The sequence below is a fragment of the Pongo abelii genome, chromosome 7, assembly GCF_028885655.2.
Source record: "Pongo abelii isolate AG06213 chromosome 7, NHGRI_mPonAbe1-v2.0_pri, whole genome shotgun sequence".
In the NCBI taxonomy this organism is placed as follows: Eukaryota; Metazoa; Chordata; class Mammalia; order Primates; family Hominidae; genus Pongo; species Pongo abelii.
The window spans coordinates 8,226,096-8,253,232 of record NC_071992.2 but is presented as its reverse complement, the minus strand read 5'-3'; the positions used below and the strand labels follow the sequence as shown (position 1 = coordinate 8,253,232).

At 42.1% G+C, this 27,137-nt stretch overlaps 3 protein-coding genes across 3 annotated transcripts in view; all 3 read left to right on the top strand.

The window, feature by feature from the left end:
• Window positions 1-27,137, top strand: part of LOC134761888 (chitobiosyldiphosphodolichol beta-mannosyltransferase-like) — a 966,630-nt gene that overhangs the window by 597,042 nt on the left and 342,451 nt on the right. The gene's annotated exons all lie outside the window — the stretch shown is intronic.
• LOC100435661 (beta-defensin 103A) lies at window positions 7,621-9,075 on the top strand. Its single transcript, XM_002818791.2, has 2 exons — window positions 7,621-7,891; window positions 8,845-9,075. Exons 1-2 carry the CDS (start codon window positions 7,834-7,836, stop codon window positions 8,988-8,990), a joined length of 204 nt encoding a protein of 67 aa, XP_002818837.1. The 5' UTR covers window positions 7,621-7,833; the 3' UTR covers window positions 8,991-9,075.
• LOC129047322 (defensin beta 4A) lies at window positions 18,572-20,571 on the top strand. Its single transcript, XM_002818792.3, has 2 exons — window positions 18,572-18,665; window positions 20,329-20,571. Exons 1-2 carry the CDS (start codon window positions 18,608-18,610, stop codon window positions 20,463-20,465), a joined length of 195 nt encoding a protein of 64 aa, XP_002818838.1. The 5' UTR covers window positions 18,572-18,607; the 3' UTR covers window positions 20,466-20,571.

The window sequence follows — 27,137 nt, the reverse complement described above, 5'->3', positions numbered from 1 at the left end:
ACTATTTTAGTTATCCATTGCTACATAACAAATTATCCCAAAACTTAGTGGATGAAAACAAGAAACATTGTTATCTCACACATTCTGTGGATTGTAGAAACCAGGCACGGCCCAGCTGGGTGCTTCTAGATCAAGCTCAGTCATGAAGTCGCAGTTAAGCTGTCAGCCAGGATTGCGGTTTTATCTGAAGCCTACACAGGGAGGGATCTACTTCCGTAAACTCACTCACGTAGTTATTGGAGGGAGTTAGTTTCCTGTGGGCTGGTATATTAAGAGCCTTAGCGACTCTCTAGCTGTTGGCCAGAGAAGCCCCTCAGTTCATTGCCTTGTAGGTCTCTCCATAGGGCAACTTAAAACATGGCAGCTGGCTTCCATAAGAGCAAGAAGAGTGAGAAGGCATCCAAAACTGAACCCACAGCCTTTTTATAGCTTACTCTCATGACTTCTGAGATTAGGTTATAATCTATTGCTTCATAGACTTATAATCTATTTATTAGAAATGAGTGAATGAGGCCAGCTCATAAACAAAAGGAGTGGCTTACACCAGAGCATGAATAACAGCATTTCACAAAGACAGGGATCTCTGGCAGCCATCCTAGAGGCTGCCTGCCACACTCAGTGTCTCACAAATTTATGCCAGGGGTCAGAAAACTATGGACTACTGGCTAAATCCAGTTGCCACCCAGTTTTATAAATAATTTTTTATTGGAACAAAGCCATGGCCATTTGTTTATGTATTGTTTATGACTGCTTCTGTACTACACCTGCAGAATTAAGTAGTTGCAACAGAAGCCACATGGCCAGCAGTGCCTAGAAATATTTACTGTCTAGCCCTTACACAAAAGGTTTGCTGGCCCCTAATATATGCAATCATAAAACCTCTTAAAAAATATGGAAGAGGAGATTGAGTCAGAGATGTCAAATTCATCATTTTATTGAATTTTTCTTGGTGCTCTAGCACCATAAATACCATGCTATGTAATTTTATAAGGCAGTTAGCTGGAAATTCTCAAAACTGGAGTAGCCCTGTGGTCTGAGCCAAGTGGGTGAGGTGTGGCTTCCATTCCCCAAACCCTCTCTCATTTATTCTCCACCACATATAATCATTTATCTTTCCACTGGGAAACCCCACACCAAAAACCTTCGACAGAAACATGGATATAAAATATAACTACAATAACCTGAATAATAAAGCAAGTAGTTAACATAATCTGTGAGCCTGATGGTCCTGGGCTTCAAATTTTAGAAAGTTATTTCATTTGTCTTTGGCTTAGTTTCCTAATCTTTTTTGTTTTTGTTTTTGTTTTTGAAACAGAATTTTGCTGTCACCCAGGCTGGAGTGCAATGGCGTGATCTTGGCTCACTGCAACCTCCACCTCCCAGGTTCAAGCAAGTTTTCTGCCTCAGCCTCCCAAGTAGCTAAGATTACAGGCGCCCGCCACCACTTCTAGCTAATTTTTGTATTTTCAGTAGACACGAGGTTTCACCATGTTGGCCGGGCTGGTCTCAAACTCCTGACCTCAGGTGATCCACTCATCTTGACCTCCCAAAGTGCTAGGATTACAGGTGTGAGCCACTGTGCCTCCTCCTTATCCTTAAGTAAAAATTCTGATTCCTACTTTATGCCTTTTTTTGTCAGAGAAATGCATTAAAGCACCAACTGCCGTGCCAGGTACGTAATAACAGCTCCATAGATACTAGCCACCATGTGCAAATCATTTAATAGTCATCCATGGCCTATTACCACATCAGTCAATAGGCTCATTTCAATTACCAGTTCTGAAGAAAGGATAGTGGCAGATGACCTGTTTTAACAAAAAAGTCCCCTGGGTCACACCTTTTGCCTTGGATGCATCACTTCCCCACCTCGGCTGCCAGCCCATTGATGAATTGACCTCATGATTGTTTTGTAAGAGCCACCTGTCCCCTAAAAGTCCTCCCTGATGAAGCAGCCAGCGGAACTGTGCAGGCTGGTGGCCGGAGGTAGTATAGGGTGTGTTTTTACTGGGAAAGGGCCATGATTAAATAGAAAGAACCTGGTTGGAGTATCACAGTGTAAACAGAAGGTGAGGCGCTATTATGAACTTCATTCTATTTGTGGTGAAAATATTGCTGCCAAATGGGTAGAAAAATGTCTTTAGGGTAGCTTTATATGAATTTCTCATACACTTATCCCCTCCTTGATTTTGCCTATAGGAATTAGGAGAGTCAGCCCCCATCTTGTCAGGCATGATTTTAGAAACTCTGGGAAAGGCATGCAACCCCAAATCACTGCTAAGCCTATAAATTCCTAAACTAGTTTGAGCCTGTTTAAAAAAGATGCCATATGTTAAGCCTGGCTCTCTCTCCATAGCATGTCTCCCTCAGTGCCTGCTGGTATCACCACTTTAATTCTAATTAATGGGACCACAACCTACCCTGTCTCCTGAACAGTGTCCCTAGCATGCCTCCTCTCTTAATTCCTTCTCTCATGCTCAACCATTGTATTAACTCTTGATTGCTTCTTCTAGATGGCTCTGGCACTCAGGTCTGACTCTTTCTCCCACTGGCATCCAAAACACAGCAGCCCTGAGTTCAGCTCTTGGTCTTCTGGCCTTCAGTCTGGTAAGCCTCTGCTCCACCCTCCATATCATATCTGCACCAAAGCATGATACCAGCATTCCCTAAAGGCAAGGGTTACTGGGGGCCATTGCAGTGGCTGCCTGCCACACTCAGTATCTCACAAATTTATTTATGTTTTGTTAAACCATAAGTGTGTTCAGGTTGTTCTCATGTTGTAAATCATTTGTTGTCTTTGCATTAGCTGCTAGTGTTCTCTCCCTATTTCCTTGCTCTTCTGGAAGTATTTCTTCTTTGTGATATTCATCCTGAGCAGCCTAGGAGATACTCTAGGATTTGAAAATAATTCTCATTATCTAAAGGGTGAAAGCAACATAGGACTTGAGTATGTACTTTCTCATTAACATAAGGACATAAATGAAAAGATACCATCTATTAAATATAATAAGAAATGTTCACAAATAGTATATGGCATTCATTATGGAACTTGGTAGAAGCTCCAAGTGTCATGCAAAATGTGCTCTGCAGAACTGCAGAGGAGGGAGGGATCACTTTCAACTGGGGTGATTGGGATCATGAGGAGCTGGTATTTGGGTTGGTCCCCAAAAATTATGCAAACCACTTTGTAAAAGAATTGGCTGATGCCTGGCCAGGCATGGTGACTCATGCCTGTAAACCCAGCACTTTGGGAGCCCGAGGAGGGCAGGTCCCTGGAGGTCAGGAGTTCAAGACCAGCCTGGCCAACATGGTGAAACCCTGTCTCTACTAAAAATACAAAAATTAGCTGGGCATGGTGGCGCAAACTTATAGCCCCAGCTATTTGGGAGGCTGAGGTGGGAGAATCGCTTGAACCTGGGAGGTGAAGGTTGCAGTGAGCCAAGATTGCGCCGCTTCACTCCAGCCTGGGAGACAGGGTGAGATTCTGTCTCAAAAAAAAAAAAAAAAAAAGGAGAGTGAGAAAGAATCTAGTTTCCAGCCTCTATCACCAAGCAATTTGGAGAGTGAAGTTGATACTTACAGAAGAAGAGAAGAGGTACAAGGTATTAATGTTATCAAGATGGTAAAGATCTTCAAGTGATGTAAAGATTGATTGAGAACATTGGGGAAATGGTCCAGACTAGAGATGAAGATGGAAGGTAGCCGCATGCAGGCATAGACAACCACATCCCAAAGATGGTATGAAGCCAGCAGAGGCCCACGAGTAAGCATCTGGAATACAGTTAGGAGCATGCGATCATCAACTGGCCTTTCTCCATTTGTGAAATGCAGATAAGTGTATCAACATTATTAAATTACTGCATGATTCAATTGAAATAAATGCAAGTAAATTGCTTAGCACAGTGTGTAGAACATAATATGTGCTCAATAAATCTGTTAGGATGATGTGACGATGATCATGAGGAGGGGGATCATTATCATCATCATCATTATGATTGCCATGAAAATGTTAAATTCTTGAAGATGCTCGCTTTGGGGGACTTCAGGGACAGGAGAAGGAAGAAAAGTTCCATGATGAACCAAAGGCAGTAATGGGAAGGATAGGGCCAGAAAATGGAAAGAGGATGTCTGTTATATCGTGTTACTGTCAGCTTGTATCTTTTTCCATTAGACTGGGAAATAGTGAAAATTCAGAGCTCAGAGAGTAAATATTGTTTACCTTTCTTTCCTGCACAGCACCAGGTCCTAAGACCCTAATACAGAGCAGATGTCCACGAAGTTCTCTGGACGTTGAATTGAAATGGAGGGATAGATTTCTGAAAGTGGCCTTACAAGGCACATATTGCAAAATGGTCAGGTTGGAAGATTACAGACAAAAAACTCATTGAGCTGGGGATGTAAAAGGCTTGGCTGAACTTAGGAAGAGTAGTTTGGACAGATTTCTTAAGATGCTAGGATGCAATGAGTTTAGGGACAATGGGGTGATGGAAAAGGGTACACACCTAAGTATAGACCACTACACATGAGTGTAGACCACGAGCAGGCAAGGGATTCCTCTGAGAGCAGGCAGAGGAATGACTGGCCATGCTGGCTTCAGGTCACAATGCTGCTATTCACTACAGCATGTCACTCAACCTCTCTGAACCTCAGTGTCCTCATCTATAAAATTGGAAAAATGTCTGCCTTTATTTGTATAACTTATATAATGGTGGTTGTGACAAGATTAATGGCTGCAAAGGAGGATGGCTGAGCCAACCTTCATCTTAGACTATGTCAAGATGAAGAAGGGTTGACACCCTGGATTCCCGTGCTGGGAGCCCATGCCAGAGTCTTGATATTGTTAACCGAGGGTCATGTGGGTGATACATGGGTGATACATGGGTCACATGGTAATTTGCAATGTACAAGTCAATTTCACACCATTAACTCATAGAGCTTTCACTGTGACCTAAACAGGAAATGTACTGCTCTCTGTGCTTTGTTGCTGAGTTACAGATGCTCACAGAGCTTAGGTAATGTATTCAGGTAAACCCACGCCATACATGGTAGGGCTGAGCGATAGCCCAATGATGCCTCACTTCAGACGTGGTGTTTGTCTTCCACATAGCTCTGCCCTTAAGCCAAAAATGTGGACCAATCACATCTCTGCTCCACATTTTAAGAACAGGATTTAAAAATTAATAATTAAAGGAAAGTCTGACGTGAACAAAGGTGATAAATAACTAAAGTTTCTCTTCCTCGCTCAATTTCTACAAAATTGTAGAAATGCTGGCTGTGAGAGCTACAGGGAAACCAAGCACACGGGTACAAAAATTTGCAGGATCTGCAGTTCCAAGTGCTGTGACTCAGAGCCCAGGGGCAGGGAGTGACAAGTCCCAGCTCTCATTAGTGTTGTAAGGTTTCAGACACATGAATCTATTCACCCAACTATTAGACAGTACATGTGTACTTGTTATCATTTGAGAGGCTAAAAGTATTTATGACATAAAAAGGATTATAATAAGCCAAAAAGAGGGCAATTCACAGTTATCAGTGGCTCCCTGGAGTAGAGAAGTAAATTACACTGTCTCTCTCTTCTATTGTTTGAAATTTTACCATAAAAATGCATTACTTTTATAATTTTCTTAAAACACATATGTCCCCCTCAAAACTGATTTTGTGTGTGAGGAGTATGTCCAAACTTGAAAAGGCTGATTGTTACAGCACAATCTCAAATTCCCAGCTCCCAAATTAGTTGACAAGAAAAAGTGGCGCTTTTTCCTCCCCAAGGAACCTTTATGAAGTAGTGGTGTTGCCATAAAAATGCCTCCCAGTCTGTGAAGGAACAGGTTAGACCAGGGATTCACCTGTGGATGTCTATTCTCCATGTGGAAAAGCAAGTCGTCTCCAGCGTCTGACTATCTGCACCCTAGGCTGAGAGCCAGTGCTAATACTCTACAACACCCAATGCCATCGTTATCTCTGACATAGGAAGACTGTGAAGTCAGCACCCATCCCACCCACACTCACCTCCTTCCTCCATTTATAAATATTTCCAATTGCTTTGTTTCAAATCATGAACTTAAGAGGAAAGTTAGATTTTAAAAAGAAGCATCTACATATCTAAAGTCTTAAATCTGCTGATTGAGCTCCACTCTTGGCTCAAAGAGTTATCTTTGAGTTATGATGAGTTATCTTTCTTCTACATTTCTGCAGCCCTGTGCTTGAACTCTTCCTATGACTCCCATTAAAGTCCATCCTAAATTTATCATTTGATGGTCTGCCCATCTACCTGGCCCTACACAGAGCTTCTGGAGAGAAATAACCAAGACTTGTCCCTCTTGGTATCTCATCCACTTCACCCTCACCTACACTGAAAACATGATACTTGTCCCTTCCTATAGTATGTGTTCAGAGTTTGCTCACTGAATCTGACAGGTGTGGTGCACCCAAATTCTGAACACACTCCCAGAACTAACACACCCTTGATCCTTAGTGGATCCGTTATAATTGCATTCACACGATGCAGCAGCTAGGAGACATCACGGTGACTTCAGCTCCCGGTTGAATTGTCATTGACTTACTTAGCTCCCAATTGATAGTCAACCAAATACAACCCATCCATTGGATTCCTGAACATTTAAGTTTAATAGCTGTTTTTTTTTCTTTTTTAGCATTTTTCCCTCTAAACATTGAATCTATATCCAGGGGAAATCATCTGGCCCCTGGACTGCCTTGAATGCTCCTGAGTCAAGAGTAACTTGAGGTCTTAAATGTCTATTCTGAAGCCCCTCTTTTGCACAGGGACAGTCATTGACTAGGAGGAGATGCCAGTCTATTAAAACTATCATCCCAGCATCCCCTCTCTCTGATGAAGTAAAATTAAACACCTTCTTTACTCATAAATTTGGTAGATTTTAGACAATGATGAAGAATCTGACATGGGCTGCACACAGTGGCTCATACCAGTAATCTCAGCAATTTAGCAGGCTAAAGCAGGAGGATTGCTTGAGCCCAGGAGTTCACATCTGGGCTCAAAACCAGTCTAGGCAGCATAGTGAGACCCCACTTTATTTTCTACAGAAAATTTAAAATTTAGCCGTGTGTGGAGGCATGCATTTGTGGTCCCAGCTACTCAGGGGGCTGAAGTGGGAGGACCTCTTGAGCCTGACAGCTCAAGCTGCTGTGAGCTCTAATCATGCCACTGCACTCCAGCCTGCACAACAAAGTGATACTCTGCCTCTCAAAAAAAAAAAAAAAAATGAAAGAATGAGACACGTTTCACTCAAATTATAGCATCCCATCATAGGCCAAGGGCCAGGTGGTCAGCTAACCTTGAATGTAGCCCATTTTCCTCCCTTACCTCACTGCCAAAAAGCCAGTCCTATTGCCAGATATTGAATATGTCCAGGGCTGGATTTATTTGGTCCCCAGGAGGGCCTTAGACTCTCCCAGCACTTTAGGAAGAGGAAAAAAGCTCCAAAGTAGCAAAGTACAGACAAGTCAGCCCCCAGCCACATGCGCTGAGACTATTCCCCAAAGGGGGCATTCTTGCCCATGCCAGCCCTATCTGTACCCACAACCCAATCTGACCCACACCCAGACAAGCCCCTGGAGCCCAAAGAGCACCCGGACAGCCACACGTCCATAGGGAGCTCTGCCTCACCATTGGGTTCCTAATTAACTGAGTGAGTGGGTGTATTCTGCATGTTGAGAGGCATTGGTATGACGCATCAGGAAACATGTCATAGTGTCATCACTGTAACATGACAAGAATTGCAGCCGTGGCTGGAACCTTTATAAAGTGACCAAGCACACCTTTCCATCCAGTCTCAGCGTGGGTGAAGCCTGGCAGCTATGAGGATCCATTATCTTCTGTTTGCTTTGCTCTTCCTGTTTTTGGTGCCTGTTCCAGGTAAGATGGGCTGGGAAATCTAAGGATTGAGCTAATTGAGAATATATAATTCAGAGTCAGTATTTCTCCATCCTTCACAGCGCTTTAGACCAAGCAGGTTTGTTGTATGGGAACTAGGCATCGCCATTATTTTTTCAGACAAGAATCATTAAGAGGCTAGACGGAGTGGCTCACGCCTGTAATCCCAACACTTTGGGAGGCCGAGGTGGGCGGATCACGAGGTCAGGAGTTCAAGACCAGCCTGGCCAAGATGGTGAAACCCCGTTTCTACTAAAAATACAAAAATTATCCGGGCACGGTGGCGGGCACCTGTAATCCCAGCTACTCGAGAGGCTGAGGCAGAGAATTGCTTAAACCTGGCAGTCGGAGGTTGCAGTAAGCCGAGGTCACGCCTCTGCACTCCAGCCTGGGTGACAGGGTAAGAGTCCATCTCAAAAAAAAAAAAAAACAAAAAAAAAAAACAGAATCATTAAGAAACTAAATAGCTCCCCAAAGCTATCTCTTTCCCCACCTCTTCAAGGGAAGATTATTATACCAGCTGATGAGACACGAATCAGACATAAAATTTTAATACAGCAAGAAAGATTGATTTACTCTGAGAATAGAAGCACAAGCTTGTGTTTTACTAAGTGCAGTGGTTGGAGGTGGAGTGTTTGGGCTACCTCTGAGGACACCACAGCCTCAGCACCCCCACTGTTCCTGCGGCAGTCACAGGGTCACGCCACTTCCCCGGTGCCACTGTGGGTCCACAGCTGAGCTGCAGCCTTAGAAACATTGTCTATGGGTTGTTTAGTCATACCTTTATTTTCCTCCTGATTTTATAGAAAAAGGAAAAAGAAAGAAAAGAATACAATAAAAGCAACAGATGAGTTATTTGAGGAATTCCAGAAGCCTTGTACGTGTACCAAAAGCCTTCCTAAAACCTTTCCATGTGTGCTATTTTGTCATTGCAGGTCATGGAGGAATCATAAACACATTACAGAAATATTATTGCAGAGTCAGAGGCGGCCGGTGTGCTGTGCTCAGCTGCCTTCCAAAGGAGGAACAGATTGGCAAGTGTTCGACACGTGGCCGAAAATGCTGCCGAAGAAAGAAATAAAAACCCTGAAACATGACGAGAGTGTTGTAAAGTTTGGAAATGCCTTCTTAAAGTTTATAAAAGTAAAATCAAATTAATTTTTTTTCAAAAAAAATTAGGAGCTTGATTTTTTTTTTTTAATCTGGTTATTTTGGTAGTTGTTTCCAAACAGACAACTCAGAAAATCTTAAGGACTCACCTTTCACTCAAAGAAAGTAGAATCTCTGGAGAAATCTATAAGGGAGCCCAACCTTATTATCCAAGGGTTACCAGGTTCTATTCCTCCTTTGTGAACGTTATGCCCCAGTGAAGTTGGACTCTTCACTCTCTTGAGATATGCCCTTTGCTTTCATGTCATCCAAGCCTTGGACCTTTTCAGTCCCTCTACCCCAAATGGCATCTCTCCACCAAACCTATCTCTAAGGTTTTCATGCATCCCTCAGGGGCTATCCCAATTCCTTCCAAAAACTTTGTCTTCTGAGAAATAAGGAAACTGGCTCTTCCTCAGATATTCACTTTGCTTTCTCTCACCCATGCCTCTGCTCTGGTTGATCTCATGTCTGCCTCGCTCCTCCAACTTCATCTCTAAACTTTAACCTGTCCTTCAGGGACCATCTCACATTTTATCTCCATCTTAAAAACACAGGTGATTTCCCAAATGCTTACAGTCTTTTCTCTGGTTCACCACAGGGTTCTGACTTGAGTCCTCCATCTACAACCCTTGCTTGGTTTTTACATTGTGTACAGCGACATATTGCCAATCTCCATATTAGATTTTGTGAGCCTTAAAAGCAAGAAGCGTGTCTTAATTCTTCCTGGACTACTTGTAAAGTGCCCTGAGCATGAAGGCTGCTCAACAAGTATTTATTGAATTGAAGTACATTCAAATGATTTATTGATTTAAGTATCTTTAATCATTCAAATGATTTGGAGATACTGCAGTTTTACTACCTAGTGCTCTCTCAATGTTGATGCAGAAGGATTCCAGCAAATGGAGTGCATGGTCCTTCATACCTGACACCAGACCCCAGTCATGGCTCCATGTATGGAGAAAAGACAATACAACAAGGCTCTTAGGAAGAAAGGCTCAAGGGCCCAAAAAGATGAGACTGCTCCTCACTTTCTATCCAAAATGGACTCACTGCTATGGGAATCTCCCTCTGACAGTAGACAAAAGGGAACCTGTCAAGAGGTGTGACAGCTGTGTTCAGACATTGGATAATAAGCAGTGCAACAGACCAATGAAGTGAGACTTTCGATTGCCCGCAGCTCACTACAGCAGCAGAGTCCAGACCACAGCACATAGAGGAAGACTCAAACGAAGTCCAGCGATCCTGAGGCATTGAAGAGACTAAAATCAAACTTCCCGAAGCACAAGACACCCCCACTTCCAGGGCAGAATAGCAGAGAGAGGGTACCTCAGTGTTGGTGGTGGGGGCAGGGACACATGGTAAATCTTCCATCCTGGGCTGTGTTTTCATGTGAGCACACTTGGGGTAAGACTTCACAAGGCTAGAGCCAAACAAAAACACCCAAAAGGGATTGGATAACAATTTCAGGAGCACTAAAGGCGGGAAATGTTTTCATTCCCACCAGCAAAGTGGAGAGACTGCAGAGTCCTTGGGCAGCTAACACATTAGTAGTAGTGCTATTTGGCTCTAGATTAAATTGTTCTGCAACCACTCTAACAAATTTTTTTCTAAACCAGTCTTGAAAGGACCAGACCGATCTTTAAGAAACTTAAATGTGGGACAGAATAAAGCCTAACATTCTTCAAAGAAAAACAACTAAATCCATCACTCAACAATTTGTGCCTTATAGCACACTGAATCCAATAAAAAATTAGCTGCTATGCAGGAAAATATGGTCATAATCAAGAGAAAAATCATTCAGAAAAAACAGATCCAGAAATGACAAGGATACTAGGATCAGCAAAAAAAGATATAAATGAGCTATTATAAATGTTATAAATATGTCCAAGTTTGAAGAGAAAAACTGTTCATGATCAGTGAGAGATATAAAGAAACAAATGGAATTTCCAGAGATTAAAAATAAACATCTGAGTAAAAGATACTGTGAATTGGATTGTGGCATATATTCCAAAATAAAGATCAGTAAACCTGAGTTTATATTACTACAAATGAATGAAGAAATAATGCAAAGAGAGGAGAAAAGGGCTGGAAAATAATAAGCAGTGACCTGTGCAGAAACATCAAGCAATCTAGCAACTATGTGTGTTTAGACGGCCAGGCGCAGTGGCTCACACCTGTAATCCCAGCACTTTGAGAGGCTGAGGAGGGTGGATCACAAGGTCAGGAGTTCAAGACCAGCGTGGCCAATATGGTGAAACCCCATCTCTACTAAAAATACACAAATTAGCTGGGCGTGGTGGCATGCACCTGTAATCCCAGCTATTCTGGAGGCTGAGGTAGGAGAATCACTTAAATCTGGGAGGCAGAGGTTGCAGTAAGCCTAGATCAAGCCACTGCACTCCAGCCTGGGAGACAGAGCAAGACTCCATCTCGAATAAAAAAAAAAAGTTTTGGGAGAGACGATAGAGCTAAGGAAGAAATGGCCTATTGTTTTCCAAATTTGGTGAGACTATGAACACACAAATTTACCACATGAAGACATCCAAGCTGAAATATGAAACATGAAGAAAACCACATGAAACATATCATAATCAAGTTATTTTATATCAGTAATAAAAAGAAAATTTTAAAAGCAGCCTGAGGATAGGCACAGTGGCTCATGCCTGTAATCCCAGCACTTTGGGAGGCCAAGGTAAGCGGATCACCTGAGGTCAGGAGTTTGAGACCAGCCTGGCCAACATGGTGAAACCCTGTAACTACTGAAAAAAAATACAAAAATTAGCCAGGCATGGTGGCACGCACCTATAATCCTAGCTACTTGAGAGGCTGAGGCAGGAGAATCTCTTGAACCCAGGAGGCGGAGATGGCAGTGAGCCGAGATCAACCTACTGCACTCCAGCCTGAGCAACAGAGAGAGACTCCATCTCAAAAACAAAAATAAAACTAAAAAGCAGCCTGAAAGGAGACGTATTACTTACAGAAGAACAAAACGTAAGTGATATCTTCAACTGCCGAAAGAAAAAAAATGTTCTCTTAGAAATCCACCCCAGCAAAAGTATTTTTCTAAAAAAAGAGTAAACACATAATCAAATAATAAGTAAAGGCAATTTCCAGTAACAACAATAAAAGCTAAGAGAATTCCTCACCAGCAAGTCTGTACTATAAAATGCAAAGATAATTTTTTGGCAGAAAGGGAAGACGCCAGGTAGAAATTTCATTCCATATGATGAAAAGAGCATGCTGTGAACATTCTAGAAGCTCCTTAAAGAGAGAGATTGTCAGTTCAGTAAAAAGCAAGACCCAACTACATGCTGTCTATAAAAACCCACTTTATATATAAACTGTAAGAACAAACAGTTAAAATAAAAGGATGGAAAGAGATAAAGTATGAAAACATTAGTATAAAGAAAATAGGATTGGCTATATTGGCTCATTGACATAAATTAGGGTAGATTTTAGAGCAAAGGGTATTATCAGTAATAGGGAGAGATATTTTTCCTAATGATAAAGTGGTTACATCACCAAGAACAGATATTAATATTAAATCAGTGTGTGCCCCTAATAACAGAATTTTGAAATTCTTAAAGAAAAATCAATAGACATTAAAGAAATAGACAAATTAACAATTGCAGTTAGACAATTCAACACTTCTCTTCCTGTAATAGATTTTTTAAAGCAGACAAAATATTAGTAAAGGTAGAGAAGACTTGAACAACGCTATCATCCAGCACAACCTATTTGAGATTTATAGAACACTCTACCAAATAACAGCAGAATGCATTAAAATATTACCCAATAGAGCTCATACTAACCTATGAAACATCTCAAAAAATCAACATAGTTTAAAGTTATACAAAAGACAGCGTCTATCTACAGTGGAATTTACAAAGCTATCAATACAGAAAGTCATCTGGAAAAATCTCCATATATTGGGACATCAATGAACATGTTTCTAAATGGTCCAAAGGAGAAATCAAAAAATAGGTTGAACTGATAGAAAATGAAACCGTAACATACCAAAATTTGTGGAAGTGCCACTAAAGTGGCTCTTGGAGACAAATTTATAATTAAATGCTATTATGACAGAGGAAAAACTCACAAAAAGGCAATTTAAGATTCCACTGTAAGAAATGGTATGGGAAAAGGGAACAAATTAAACCCAAAGTAAATAAGAAAAAGAAAAAAAAAAGAGAAAAAGAAAAAGTGAATAAAAAGAAACTGGACACAAAAAAACATTAAAAATAAATAAATAAAAGCTGATTCCTTGAGAGGATCCATACAATTGTGAGAACTCTCAATAGGTTCCTTAAGGGGTAAAGAAATGACAAAAACTCTCAGGTGCACATCCAGGCTTCAGGCAGGCAGGAAACTGAGATTAGATCTGCGTTTTAGGGTCATACAGACGAGCTGCCACGAGGTGGCAGTAACTGCGAGCTCATTCCCTCACCTCCTGCAAGGCCAGGCCAGGCTCTGGACTCACCACTCAGCTCAGAAGATGGGAGAGAATGACAGTAGCCCCATGGACTCTGGCCTTAGGCAGAGCATTACTGTAGCTTTGGGGCTGTAGGAAGAGAAGAGGGCAGGTTATCAGGACACTATGGTGATTGTGTGGCGGTGGTTAGGAACATGGGCTTTGAAGAGAGAGGGATTCTATTTCAAATTGCATCTCTGTCACTTAGTAGCCAGGTGACTTTGAACATGTCCTCTAACCTTTCTAGGCCCCAGGACCTGCCTCTGTAAACTTGGGTAATACTCCCCTGGCACGTTTGTTTCTGGGGATTAAATGAGATAACTTGTATAAAAATGGCCACGGCAGGGCTGGCTGCAAAATTCCCAAGGCTCAGTGCAAACTGGAAATGCAGAGCGCCTTGTTCAAAGAGCGGCAGAAGAAAGTGTCATGAAAGGCAGGAGGATATTCAGCTTTCTCAAGCCAGTGTTTTCCATTATTTTAAAAATATAATAGAGATAGTAGTTTTACGGGAGTAATGACGGTCATACAAATCTCCCCACAAAATGACGGTCATGATTATAATAGAATAAATAATAATGCCTTGCTAATGGGATATGTGGGTGAATCACACAATTTTTCTGGCCCACTGGTCTGTCTATTAATTTGTTTGATCATCAAACTTTATACCTTGTGCAACTTCATTTTCTTTTGAGAAGACTCTGCTGAAGCAAATGTTTCCAGAATATTTTCTAAGCTGTGACAATATAGGATGAATTATTTTGACATACTAACAAATTTTAGTATATCTGGAGCTAGTGATTCTTTTAAAATTTTTTGTTTGTTTGTTTGTTTGTTTTTGTTTGTTTGTTTGTTTTTTGGAGATGGAATCTCGCTTTCCCTCCCAGGCTGCAGTGCAGTGGTGCAATCTCGGCTTACTGCAACCTCTGCCACCCAGGCTCAAGCGATTCTCCTGCTTCAGCCTCCTGAGTAGCTGGAATCACAGGCATGTGCCACCACACCTGGCTAATTTTTGTAATTTTGGTAGAGACAGTGTTTTGCCATGTTGTCCATGCTGGTCGGGAACTCCTGACCTCACGTGATCTGCCCTCCTCGGCCTCCCAAAGTGCCGGGATTACAGGGGTGAGCTACCATAAAATGGATTCTTTTAAAATGGTTTAAACAAACCATTTTCATGTAAGTGTGAACTGAATTTTAAATGTGAACTTATCCAGTGGAATTTTGACGCCTCTTCATATATTTCCTGTAATTTGCAGAGGCCTACGCCAGACCCAAAGTGGCATCATAATTTGTAGCTTATTGAAAATGCCTGCATATGCATTCCACTTCTGTATCTTTAATAACACGAAGAAAAGCTATTTAAAAATTGCCCTCCTTGTTAAGGTTTGATTCATCTGAAAGTTTATATAAAAGTAAAAGCAGCACTCTTCTCTGTTGAACATGATTATCTTGATAAATTTAATTTCCATTTTTGAGGCCATGATAACTCCTTGAAGAATTCTAAACTCTCTGAAGAACTCTAACTCCCTGGCCTCCTTTATTGCAGTGTCCGTGTGCACATTTTGTCTTGCAATAATTTACTGATAGTTTGCTGCCTGAGCATCTACGATTCCCGTCCCAGTGCTCAGGCAAGAAAGTTAATATTTGTTCAGAAGCTCCAAGAGTGACTCTGGGGATGAACAGGCACAGAGGTGTCATTGCTGCCCTGACACAGAGACCCTCCTTTCACCCCAGGGCTGAGAACACTGCTGCTGCTGCCACTGCCACCTCCCGTCCCAGTCCCCAGGTGTCTGGGCTGCTCCAGGGATGTGTGTGCTAAGGGCAGCTAGACCAGCTATCTCCAGTCACGTGCCTGTGGTGCCCGAAGAACTGCACCTGTCTACCTTGTGTCCCAGTGTATCCATTCTGCCCCTGCACATGTTCCACTGTCTCACAGGACTGCACTTACAAAACATAGGTTCAGATAAAAAAGTCTTCAGAATGTTGATAGGATGGCTTTCTTACACCAGGCCCCAGCCCTCTGAGAGCAGGTCCCTGTGGGACTGCCCTGCCCTGACACCCAAGAAGCTGGCCATTCCACAGAAATAGAAATGAATACAACTGCTTCTGTTACTTAACACTGAGGACTTAGTGCTGAGAAACTTTGTTTTCTAAAATCACAAATAGGAGAGACTCTGCTTTCTGGGAGCCTAGCTACAGGAATGAGGCTTCCCACTCTCGCCTGGGGAGCTGAACCATTTTGCCACAAAGAAACAGCCTGAAAGTTCCTCCCCAGTTACAGGAAAGAGGTCTGGGGACACAGCATGTGTCCTCACATTCCATTAAAAACAGGCCCTGAGTCTCTCAGTCAGGCTTGATGGTTCCCCTTTTACATGCCTTTGTTTTGAGCTCATAAAAATGAATTAAATTAGATTTTACCTAAGCTCAGCATGCCCTCAAATCCTCTAACAGCTACGCTTTGAGTTTTTGGGAAGAATCTCATGTCTGTGCTGGTGGATGGCCTCCCTTGCTGAAGCAAGATCATAACTGTACCTTTGAAAGACAAAAGTGATACTCTGGTGGACTTTATCAGACAAACCTTATGAGCAGGACACACATGGCTGTGAAGGAGTCACACCCGGCTGTGCCAGGAAAAAAGAAGCAGCTGCAACCATAGGAACCTTCATGGGAACAGTCAGCCCAGCTGTCCTTGAGCAACCAGGCCCATGTTACCTAAGCCTTGGTGGCTTCTTCCCCAGGAACACAGAGGTGCTGCATTTCACAGTGACTTTCCTATTTCAAAGCAATTTCACCTCCTTCTCTAACAAGGCCTCACAAATGTACTGAGATCTAGAGAGGACAACAAGTATAAAACCACAATGCTATCGGTGGTTCCTGGGATTGGAAAGGCTGTGTAGGAAAAATTCACTCTCTTCTATGGGTGAGTTTTTAAATGTGAGTGTATTACTTTTATAATAATCACGTTAAGTACAGCAGTCATTAAGAACATCTCAATCAGGAGTGATGCCACACATGAAAAAGATGGGAACCACTCTCTTAACTCAAACTCTTATTTACATGTGAGAGTCATGTAATAACTCCAGTAAGGCCCCTTGCCACGTACCATGGCATTTCCTTAAGAATATTTACTCAACCAGGAAAGAGGCGTGACAACCTAATTCGATGTGTGAATCTGGATTGAACACGTACCCAGAAAACTCAACAGCCATGAAGCGATTCTTGGAACAGTTCAGTGTCCATGGGCACACTTTTGTTTTGCAATAATTTACTGACACTTTGCTTCCTGAGCACCTAGGGCTCCTGTCCGTTCAGGCCAGGGAGTTATTCTTGTTAATTTGTGTAAATGGTACCGTGATTGGTGTGAGAATTCTCCTTCATTTGTAAGAGATCCATGCTGAGATAAGTAGGGTGAAGTGTCACGATGTTTGCCTCTTTCTAGAGGTGACAGAGACATATGTATTTTTAAAACATGATTATTAATTTAGACAAAGCACATAAAGGCTTTATTTCACAATCCGTTTCTTTGTATGCTTTCTTCACCAGGAGGAAATCGCCTTAGTGTCAGGAATGAATGAGTCTGCCCCTCGATTCCAGCCGGCTCAACACACAGGGAAACAAAGTCCTGACAAAGGGAATGACTCTCCGGTGACTGAGCTGCAGCCCTGAGTGCGTGTTTGTATAGCAGTTCCAATGGCACCTGACCCAGCCCTCTCTTTGCATACCCCATCAGAAACTCCCTTTTATGAAAAAAAATCATTGAGCATCTTGGCCATGCAATGTCCTCACCAGCTTCCTTTAAATCCACTTCTGGACTGCCAAGAACAAGGGTTCTTCAGAACCTGGCATTTTAAATGAAGAGGTCAGGCAGGTCATGAGGAAAGTCTCATTGTCCCCATGGCTCTGTCACTGCTGCATCTCTGAGACATCACAGACTTGGACACCAGGGCCTGCTTGTCTCTCAAACTGCCCTTAGATCCAAAGAGGGAGGAACCAGGATAAAGGGCTCTTATTTTCCTGAGAAAAGCCTGGCCCCTGAGCACCTGGCTTGGGGCTATATTCATTGTTTATGACAGCCAATGACTTCTCTGGGTTACAGAGGAAGGATAGGGTCCTGAGAGACCCATCACCGACAGGGAGACCACGTGGAGGCCTTGCAGCCCCACTCCATGCTTCTCCATGAAATCCCAATGGCAGTGAGCTCCCTTCACACTGACATCTGTGGAAAGCAGGGAAAGCCCTGGCTCCCAAAGCCCTGAAGTCCTTTGGAGCTGACATTCCCTGAGTGATGGTGTGAAAGGAAGGAACTCAAGTGCAGGTGGTAGGCCACCTCCTGGCCCAGGCCTGGGTGCACTCTGAGGGGACACATGTAGTCACAATCCCACCCTCCCATTCTCCTTCTCAGAGGAAGGAAGCCAGCATCCATCTGCCTCATCTCTGTCCCATGGGGAAGACGGGGAGTTTCAGGGGATTTTCCACATGAATTTCACCAGCTCAGATCTCCTAGGGGGACAGGGCCCACCATGCTCCCGGTGCTGCCAGAAGCCCTGAGCCTCTCCAGGGTTCCTGGGTCTGAGCCAGCCCTGTATCATCCCCAGGAGCTGAATGTCCCAGCAATGGATAGAATTAGATGGAAAGAGCTCTCAATTTGGCCTGAGACTGTCCCCAGATAGGAAAAACAGGACGTCCCACAGAGTGGGCAGCAGGTGAGTGGCAGGTTATAGGCCCTGAGTTTGAGTTTGTTCTCCTGTGAGACAGGCCCAGCCCTTGACTCCATTCATATACTGGGTTTTAAATGGCACAAGATAAGAGTAATTTTCTGGTCCCAAGAGCAGGAGGAAGGGATTTTCTGGGGTTTCCTGAGTCGAGATTTGCATAAGATGTGCTGTGTGTGCATTGTTCTTTGAGGACCATTGTCTGACTCACCAGGTAAGTGGTTGAATTCTAATCTCTGTAATGAGCATTGCAGCCAATACCAGTTCTGAACTCTACCCGGTGACCAGGGGCCAGGACCTTTATAAGGTGGAAGGCTTGATGTCCTCCCCAGACTCAGCTCCTGGTGAAGCTCCCAGCCATCAGCCATGAGGGTCCTGTATCTCCTCTTCTCATTCCTCTTCATATTCCTGATGCCTCTTCCAGGTGAGATGGGCCAGGGAAATAGGAGGGTTGGACAAATGGAAGAATGGCATAGAATCTCTCTGTCTCCTCTCATTCCCCTCCACCTATCTCTGCCTCATCCCTCTCTCTCCTGCCTCTCTCTCTCTGTCCCCTCCATCCTTCTCTCCTGCTTCTCTCTCTTCTTCCCTCTCTCTCTCTCTTTTTTTCTGTCTTTCTTTTTCCCTCTCTCCCCAGAGCACATCTTTCTTTCTTTCTCTTTCCTTTCTTCTACCCACACTTTTAGACTGAGTAGACTGAATGCCCTATTTAATTGAACCAAGAATTGCTTCCTTCAATAGAAAAGGAGTTTGAGAACCCCATGGACACCTCACTCTCTCTTCTAAGCCAATATGAAGGAGCACAGTAGCTTGTAAATCTCATCTCCTCACTGCTTTCCATGCTACAACTGCTAAGACTATGGTTGAAACCTGTTAGGTGACTTTTTTAAAAAAAGACAGCAATTTTGACTTTATCTAAAGAAAGTAGTATAGAATGTCATTTTCTAAATTTTTATATTTAAAGGATAGGTACTGCAACCTAGAGAATCCCAGATAATCTTAAGGTGCAGCCTATACTGTGGGAACTACTGCGGCAGACACTCTGCCCCCAGGACTTTTCTGATCAGAGGCCCTGAGAACAGTCCCTGCCACGAGGCCACTGCAGGTTCACAGGACAGGGAGGGCCCATTGAAACCAACTTTTAAGCCTGGATGCCTAACCTTCATTTTCTCCTTGATATTATGAAAATAAAATAAAAACCATGAAAGGATAAAAGAGGGAGAGTGGAAGGGAAGGATGGAGAGAGGGAAAAAGAAAATTTGAGAATAAAACCTAAAACAGTTAATCACATAGATATTAAATTGTGAAAGTCTCATTTTACCAATTTTATTTATGAGTCCTGGGTTTTGTGAGAACAATGGGGCTCTGAGAGGCACCAGAGACCTCTTATTTTCCAACACCTAGAACAGTATCATGAAGGAAGGCAGGGAGGCAGGCAGGCAGGGAGAAAGGAAGGGAGGGAGGGAAGGAGGGAAGGAGGGAGGGAGGGAGGGATAAAAAAAGAAGAATGAGGTTGAAACCAGTACTTAGATATTAGAAAAAAGCCATTACAAATGTTTATTTCTATGGCTAATTGTGGTTTTCAACTGTAAGTTACTTGGTGTTAATTTCATATTAAACAATTTCAGTGAGTTGCATCTTTTTACCCCATCTCAGCTCAAATACTTAACAGACTAAATGATTTGAAAAAGCAAAAGGTTACTGGGTTGTGTGTGTTAAAATGGCGGTATAGTAGCTTTGATGTTATCTTCTTGTGGTGGAGCTGAATTCACAAGAGATCGTTGCTGAGCTCCTACCAGACCCCACCTGGAGGCCCCGGTCACTCAGGGGAGATCAGGGTCTTTCACAATGAGGTTCTACAAAAATAAACATCCCCCAAACCACAGCAGTGCCAGTTTCCATGTCAGAAACTTAGATCCAAATGATTGACTCGCATCTCATTATCATAATGGAAAAGCCCAGGCTTAGGAAAGAAGCCCACTGTGGATTTACTCAGGGCGATACTGACACAGGGTTTGTGTTTTTCCAACATGAGTTTTGAGTTCTAACAGGCTGTTTGCTCTTTTTGTGTGTTTTTTCCCTGTTAGGTGTTTTTGGTGATATTAGCAATCCTGTTACCTGCCTTAGGAGTGGTGCCATATGTCATCCAGGCTTTTGCCCTAGAAGGTATAAACATATCGGCACCTGTGGTCTCTCTGTAATAAAATGCTGCAAAAAGCCATGAGGAGGCCAAGAAGCTGCTGTGGCTGATGTGGATTCAGAAAGGGCCCCCTCATCAGAGACGTGCGACATGTAAACCAAATTAAACTATGGTGTCCAAAGATACGGAATCTTTATCCTAGTAATTGTGGTCATTGTGTGATGTTGGTTTGGGCAGGCCATCTCTAATATCCTTGAAACAACACCCTTTTCCGCTCTCCAGGCAGGGGTCAGGGATGCCACAGTGGGGCTTGGAGTGCTTTCCAGGGTCACAGGCATCTGTTTTCTTTGGATCCCTTGACCTTCCCCATTTATTCCCGGCATTTTCCTAGAACATGTGCTTTGCTCCTCCTGCATCCTCCCCTTGCATGCCATCACCTACCCCACATCTTCCGTAGAAAAAGCAAGCCCAACTCAAAGACCACTTCCCTCATGGAATCATGGCGGATCTGCCAAGGGAGGGGATGCCCAGTCCTGTTATTCACAAGGACTCCCTTCTTCTGGTTAAGGTTTCTTATGCAATTACACCTCCTACAGAGGTGCATGAATTTTTAATTCTCCATTTAGCTATGAGATTTCTACTGGTGTGGACTTTGTCTTATTCATTCATGTGCTGGCCATTCATAAACTATTTCATAAATTGGATGGCAAAATGCAGTTGTACAAGGGTTTCCTTACATACAAATATAATAGGATCCAAGTAAATGCTGTTAAAAACAAGTCTTTTTGAGGGCACAATTAAATGAGGACAACATGGCATGGGAAACAAGCATAGGAGAGCAAACCTCAAGAAGAAAGACGCATCGACTCTAAGGGGAAGAATCAAGATAGCTCCCTGGCCCTGCTCTCTCTCCTTGGGAGGGTTTGGTCCTTAAATCATGAACACTGTGGGTATATCCTAGATGCATAAGAAACTCTCTGTTTCTTCACATTAACTCTGCACTGAATGTGCATATCATCTACCTCTGGGAAAATGCACCTTAGTTCCAAAATAATCCATTGTCTTTCCTAATCTCAAGATTGAAAAAAGTAACCAGACCTTGTTAGAGTAAAAGCATTTTTATCTGGATATAGATTTTATCCAGATGTGATGACAAAGCCAGGACTAGGGTGAAGCGAGGGAGGCTCTGGCCTCAGGTATAAAATGTAAGCACTAAGATATTCCATAGTTAATATAGATGATCTTATAATGCGATAGATTTTTAAAAAAATAATATTCATGAAAAAATCACCATAATTAACAAACTCTCCAAAATTTAAATCAAGACAGGGTCTAATCCTGTAATTGTCCAACTCAGTCACACTCACCTACCTTGATGCCAGGACAGTCAGACTCTGCCTTTATTTGTTCATTTAATATTCATCGTGTATACACTGTTATTTTGAACCAGTTAGTGGATTTCTTGATTCCTGGAAGCATATATCATTTGATTGTACAAAAGAAGTGAAGCTTCACACACAAAAAAACTAAAAGTCACCATGACAATGACGTTCATTCCTGTGTTCCAGGGGAAACAGCACAACTCTCTTAGAAAGAAACTCTCCTTTTATTTAAGAAGACCTTTTAATGGCTGTTTAGGTCTTGGAAGATAGGACACCTGACTGCATCTATGAAATAGAGATACAATCCAGTAAGCGCTAAATCATTCTACAGTTCTAAAAATAAATTGCTAAAGGTTTCTTGGCCCTCAGAGATTAACAATGAAAGGAGTTCTAGGTTCCAAAAGGAGCAGGTATACCTGTAACATCAGGGCACAAAGTGACCTGTAGTGGTTATTAGCAAGAGTGGCTGAACTCTTTAGCTAGAATGCACTCTCATTTCTAATCTTATTTTTAACAGTTCTGTGCATTAACCACCCATCATTATCCTTATGTTTTTGCAAAACTGTGTCTCAATCAATGGCTGTGTATTTGAAAATTCTTGGAAAAGGCAGAAAGCCTCAGTAATTCTTAATGCAAAGCTACAAAGAAAATGTGTAGTTAGTTGCAGGAGTGAGGTGGAGGTGGCCAGAGAATTTACACAGAAGACAGAAATAAGAATTTGTACAAGATATTAGGAGCATAAGCACCTATAGGGAGTTCTGAGAAACATTTGACTGTCTATACTAATGAGGAATGGGAGCTGGAGCTGTTTAATTTGGATGCTCAAAAATAGAATAACTCCAAAAGTTTACAGAATTCACAGAATCCATTCCAACCAAGTGAGCTTGCATGTCATAATCTGAGTCTCTGAACCTGTGAACTCGTGACTTAATGGCATAAAATTGTTCCCATTTCATCGTGCCTGAAGACTCATAAGAAAACAAAAAAAGTATTAATTTTAAACACTGCAGCTCATTCATTATTTTATTGAATTCACCTGGCTACAAAATTAGCAACTGATCTTGTTCCAACTATATTTAAAGCAGATGAAGAAACTCTCCAAAGAACAGGATTTGTCTGTGACTAGTCTAGGTAGAGTTTACTTTTGACACATCCTCTTGGTGTTTTCAGAGCTTTTTGAATATGTGGAATAATATCACTGTTTTGAGCAGATTTTCAGCCATTAGTTCTTCAGTTATTGCTGCTGTCCCTCTCTCCTTTCTCTTCCTGGGAATAGAATTGTCTAGATAGATAGAGAATTGGTCCAAAAGTAATTGTGGTTTTTGCCTTTAAAGGTAATGGCAAAAACCGCAATTACTTTTGCACCAACCATATGTATGTACACAAACACATATGCAACACGTGTGTATTGCATATATATTCAATACAAACACACAGACACACATATACAAAGCATCCTTTTACTGTGTCTTCACATATATATATTTATGTCATTTTTTGTATTTTGCATTATTTTATATCTCTGCACTTCAACCTGAAAATTTTCCACTGACTTGTATTCTTACTTTTTTTTTTTTTTTTTTTTTTTTTGAGAGACAGAGCCTTGCTCTGTCACCCAGGCTGGAGTGCAGTGGTGTGATCTCGACTCACTGCAACCTCTGCTTCCCAGGTTCAAGCAATTCTCCTGCCTCAGCCTTCTGAGTAGCTGGGATTACAGGTGTCCTATACCACATCCAGTTAATTTTTTTTTTTTTTTTGGTATTTTTAGTAGAGATAGAATATCACCATGTTGGCCAGCCTGGTCTTCAGCTCCTGACCTCAAGTGATTTGCCTGCCTTGGCCTCTCAAAGTGTTGGGATTACAGGCGTGAGTCATCACACCCGGCCTACTAACCTGTGTTTTAATTCTTGGATCCTCTACTCTGCTCTGGTCAATTTGCTATTAATCCCATCTATTGTGATATTGACTTCACATATTGTATCAAGTACTAGAATTCAATTATTTAATATTTTTACATAAGACAGGAGAGTCTATTCAAAAATGTAAAGAGTCAGACATTTTTCAGATGCCCTAGCCTTCTTGGGATATGGGCTTTTTCATGCTAACATCTGTCTCTCAATGAATCCAAAATGGAAGAGTGTTTGCTTTTAAAATAATACATTTCAGTGAAGGTCTTGATCAAAGAGAGATAATTTAAAAAAACACTAAAGAAACATCAGAAAGATCTAATTGTAGGGTATCTGGGAGATGATAACACATCCAGAAAACTTTTCCTGAGAGACCTGTGATAGAACCTTAAATGTACTTTTCTTTGTTTTGCTCTCATATGTGAACAACTTAGAAGAAACATGTATTTGTTTGTATTAATCCTAAATGACTAGGGTTGACAGACTTTGCAAATAAAAATATGGGACACTCAGTTAAATGTGAGTTTTAGATAAACAACATCCAGCTTATTGTGACATTATCTATCTCATACTATTTGGGATTAAATACACTAAAAAGTTCTTCATGCTTCACCTGAAAGCCAAATTGAACTTGGCCTCCTATATTCATCTGATAACACTATGAATCACTGAAAACATTTTCTCTTTAAAGATATTTTTCTTGGCGAAAATATTTATTATGTCACTGAGTTTTATTTTACTAGGTGTAGCAGGCATAATAACGGCATCCCAAAGATGTCCATATCCTTATCCCTAGAACCTGGAGTTATGTTAAACTTTATGGCAAATAAGAATTAAAGCAGCAGGTAGAATAGTTTGCTAATATGCTGACTTTAAAACAGGGAGATTAACTTAGATCATGTGAATGAGACCAACGTAATCCAAGAATTCTTAAATGTGGAAAAGGAAGGCAGAAGAGTCAGTGTCTGCGTGATGCGATGTGGGAACAACTCAACAGCCATTGCTGGATTTGAAGATGAAGGAAGGGTCCACAAACCAAGGAACATGAGCAGCCTCTCAGATTTGAAAAGACAAAGAAGAAGAAAAAAAGGAAAGCAAACTCAGCTTCTTAGAGCCTCCGGAAAGGAACAAGGTCCTACGGACACTTTGATTTTTCATGTTTGATCCCCAAAACTGCAAGATAATTTGTATTGGTTTAGGTCACTAAGCTTATGACAATCTGTTACTTCAGCAACAGAAAACAAATACAATTGCTCCTCAGTATCCATGGGGGATTGGTTCCAGGACCCCCTGTGTATATCAAATGCCTCGGATGCTCATGTCCCTGATATAAAAGAGTAGTAATTTCATACAATCTTCACACCTCCTTGCATATACTTTAAATCATTCCTAGATCTCTCATAACACTGAACACAATGTAAATGCTAAGTAAATAGGAGTTATGCTGTATTTCCTAGAAAATAATGGCAAGAGAAAAAAGCCTGTGTATGCTCAATTCAGACACAATGCTTTTGTAGAATGTTTCCTGATGTGGAACCCACGAATAGGAAGGGCCTATTGGTTTCTAATTATAAACTGAGCATAAAATTAGTAACACAAAAAGCTAAGGCTACATTTATGTAATGGAGAACAAAGATGAAAACCTATCAACATTTTACTGACCTTTATGTATATCTTTCTCAAATTCTGAAGGCTTATATGAAAAGACAATGAGGCTCTCGGGAAGAAGGGACAAAGACTGAAAAAGCTGAGCCTGTTCCTCAGTTTCCATCCAAATGGACTGACTGCTATGGGAATTGCCCTCCTACAGTAGATGAGATGGAACCAGTCAGCAGGTGTGAGACAGCTGTGTTCAGACACCGGATAATAAGCAGTGCAATCAACAAATAAACTGAATGTTCTTTTGCCCCCAGCTCTCTGGAGGGCCAGGTTACAGGCCACAGCACAGGGAGGAAGACTCACATGGAGACCAGCACCCCATAGCATTGAGGAGACCGAGGTCAAAGCTCACACAACACGATACGCCCTGTGTCAGTCTGTGTGTGTTGCTCTAAAGGAATACCTGAGGTGGGATAATACGTCAGGAAAGGAAGTTATTTTGGCTCACTATTCTGCAGGCTGTGTGAGAAGCATGTTGTCTGCATCCGCTCCTTGTTAGGCCTCCATAAGCCTTCAGTCATAGTGGAAAATGAAGTGGGAGCAGGAATATCACATGGTAAGTTTCATGCGCGTCCGTGTGAAGAGACAACCAAACAGGCTTTGTGTGAGCAACATGGCTGTTTATTTCACCTGGGTGCAGGCGGGCTGAGTCCGAAAAGAGAGTCAGCGAAGGGAGATAAGGGTGGGGCCGTTTTATAGGATTTGGGTAGGTAAAGGAAAATTACAGTCAAAGGGGGTTTTTTCTCTTGTGGGCAGGAGTGGGGGGGTCACAAGGTGCTCAGTGGGGGAGCTTTTTGAGCCAGGATGAGCCAGGAAAAGGACTTTCACAAGGTAATGTCATCAGTTAAGGCAAGGACCAGCCATTTAAACTTCTTTTGTGGTGGAATGTCATCAGTTAAGGTGGGGCAGGGCATATTCACTTCTTTTGTGATTCTTCAGTTACTTCATGCCATCTGGGCATATATACCTGCAAGTCACAGGGGATGCGATGGCTTGGCTTGGGCTCAGAGGCCTGACATTCCTGCCTTATTATATTAATAAGAAAAATAAAACAAAATAGTGTTGAAGGGTTGGGGTGGTGAAAATTTTTGGGGGGTGGTATGGAAAGAGAGTGGGCGATGTTTCTCAGGGCTGCTTCAAGCGGGATTAGGGGCGGCATGGGAACCTAGAGTGGGAGAGATTAAGCTGAAGGGAGGTCTTGTGGTAAGGGGTGATATTGTGGGGATGTTAGAAGAAACATTTGTCATATAGAATGATTGGTGATGTCCTGGATACGGTTTTGGATGAATTGAGAAACTAAATGGAATAAGAGAAGGAGTAAAACAGGTATAAAAGGTCTAAGAATTGGGAGGACCTACGACATCTGATTAGAGAGTGCCTAAGGAGATTCAGTATAGTCCTGCCAGCAAAGATTATTTATTTCTTTCAAGAGTTAAGAGTGGCAGTTTGGGGATAGCACGAGGAGATATCAGCTGTGATGGCTTGGAGAAACAGTGTAAACTGGCAGTGTAAACAAGAGCAGGGCATATATGAGTAGTTGAAAATGGAGAACAGGAGTATGACTAGATAGAAAATAGTAGGGGTGACAAGTTTTTTGGGGGCACAGTCTAAGTTGGTCCAGTGTCTGGAATGAGACTGGGGCCTAATAAAAAGGAGCTCAAATGGGCTGTACCTGGTAGCAGTCCGAGGACAGGCCTGGATTTTGAGAAGCAAAAGTGGTAAAAGTATTTTCCAGTCCTTTTTAAGTTGGTGGCTGAGCTTGGTGAGGTGTGTTTTTAAAAGACCTTTAGTCCGTTCTACTTTTCTTG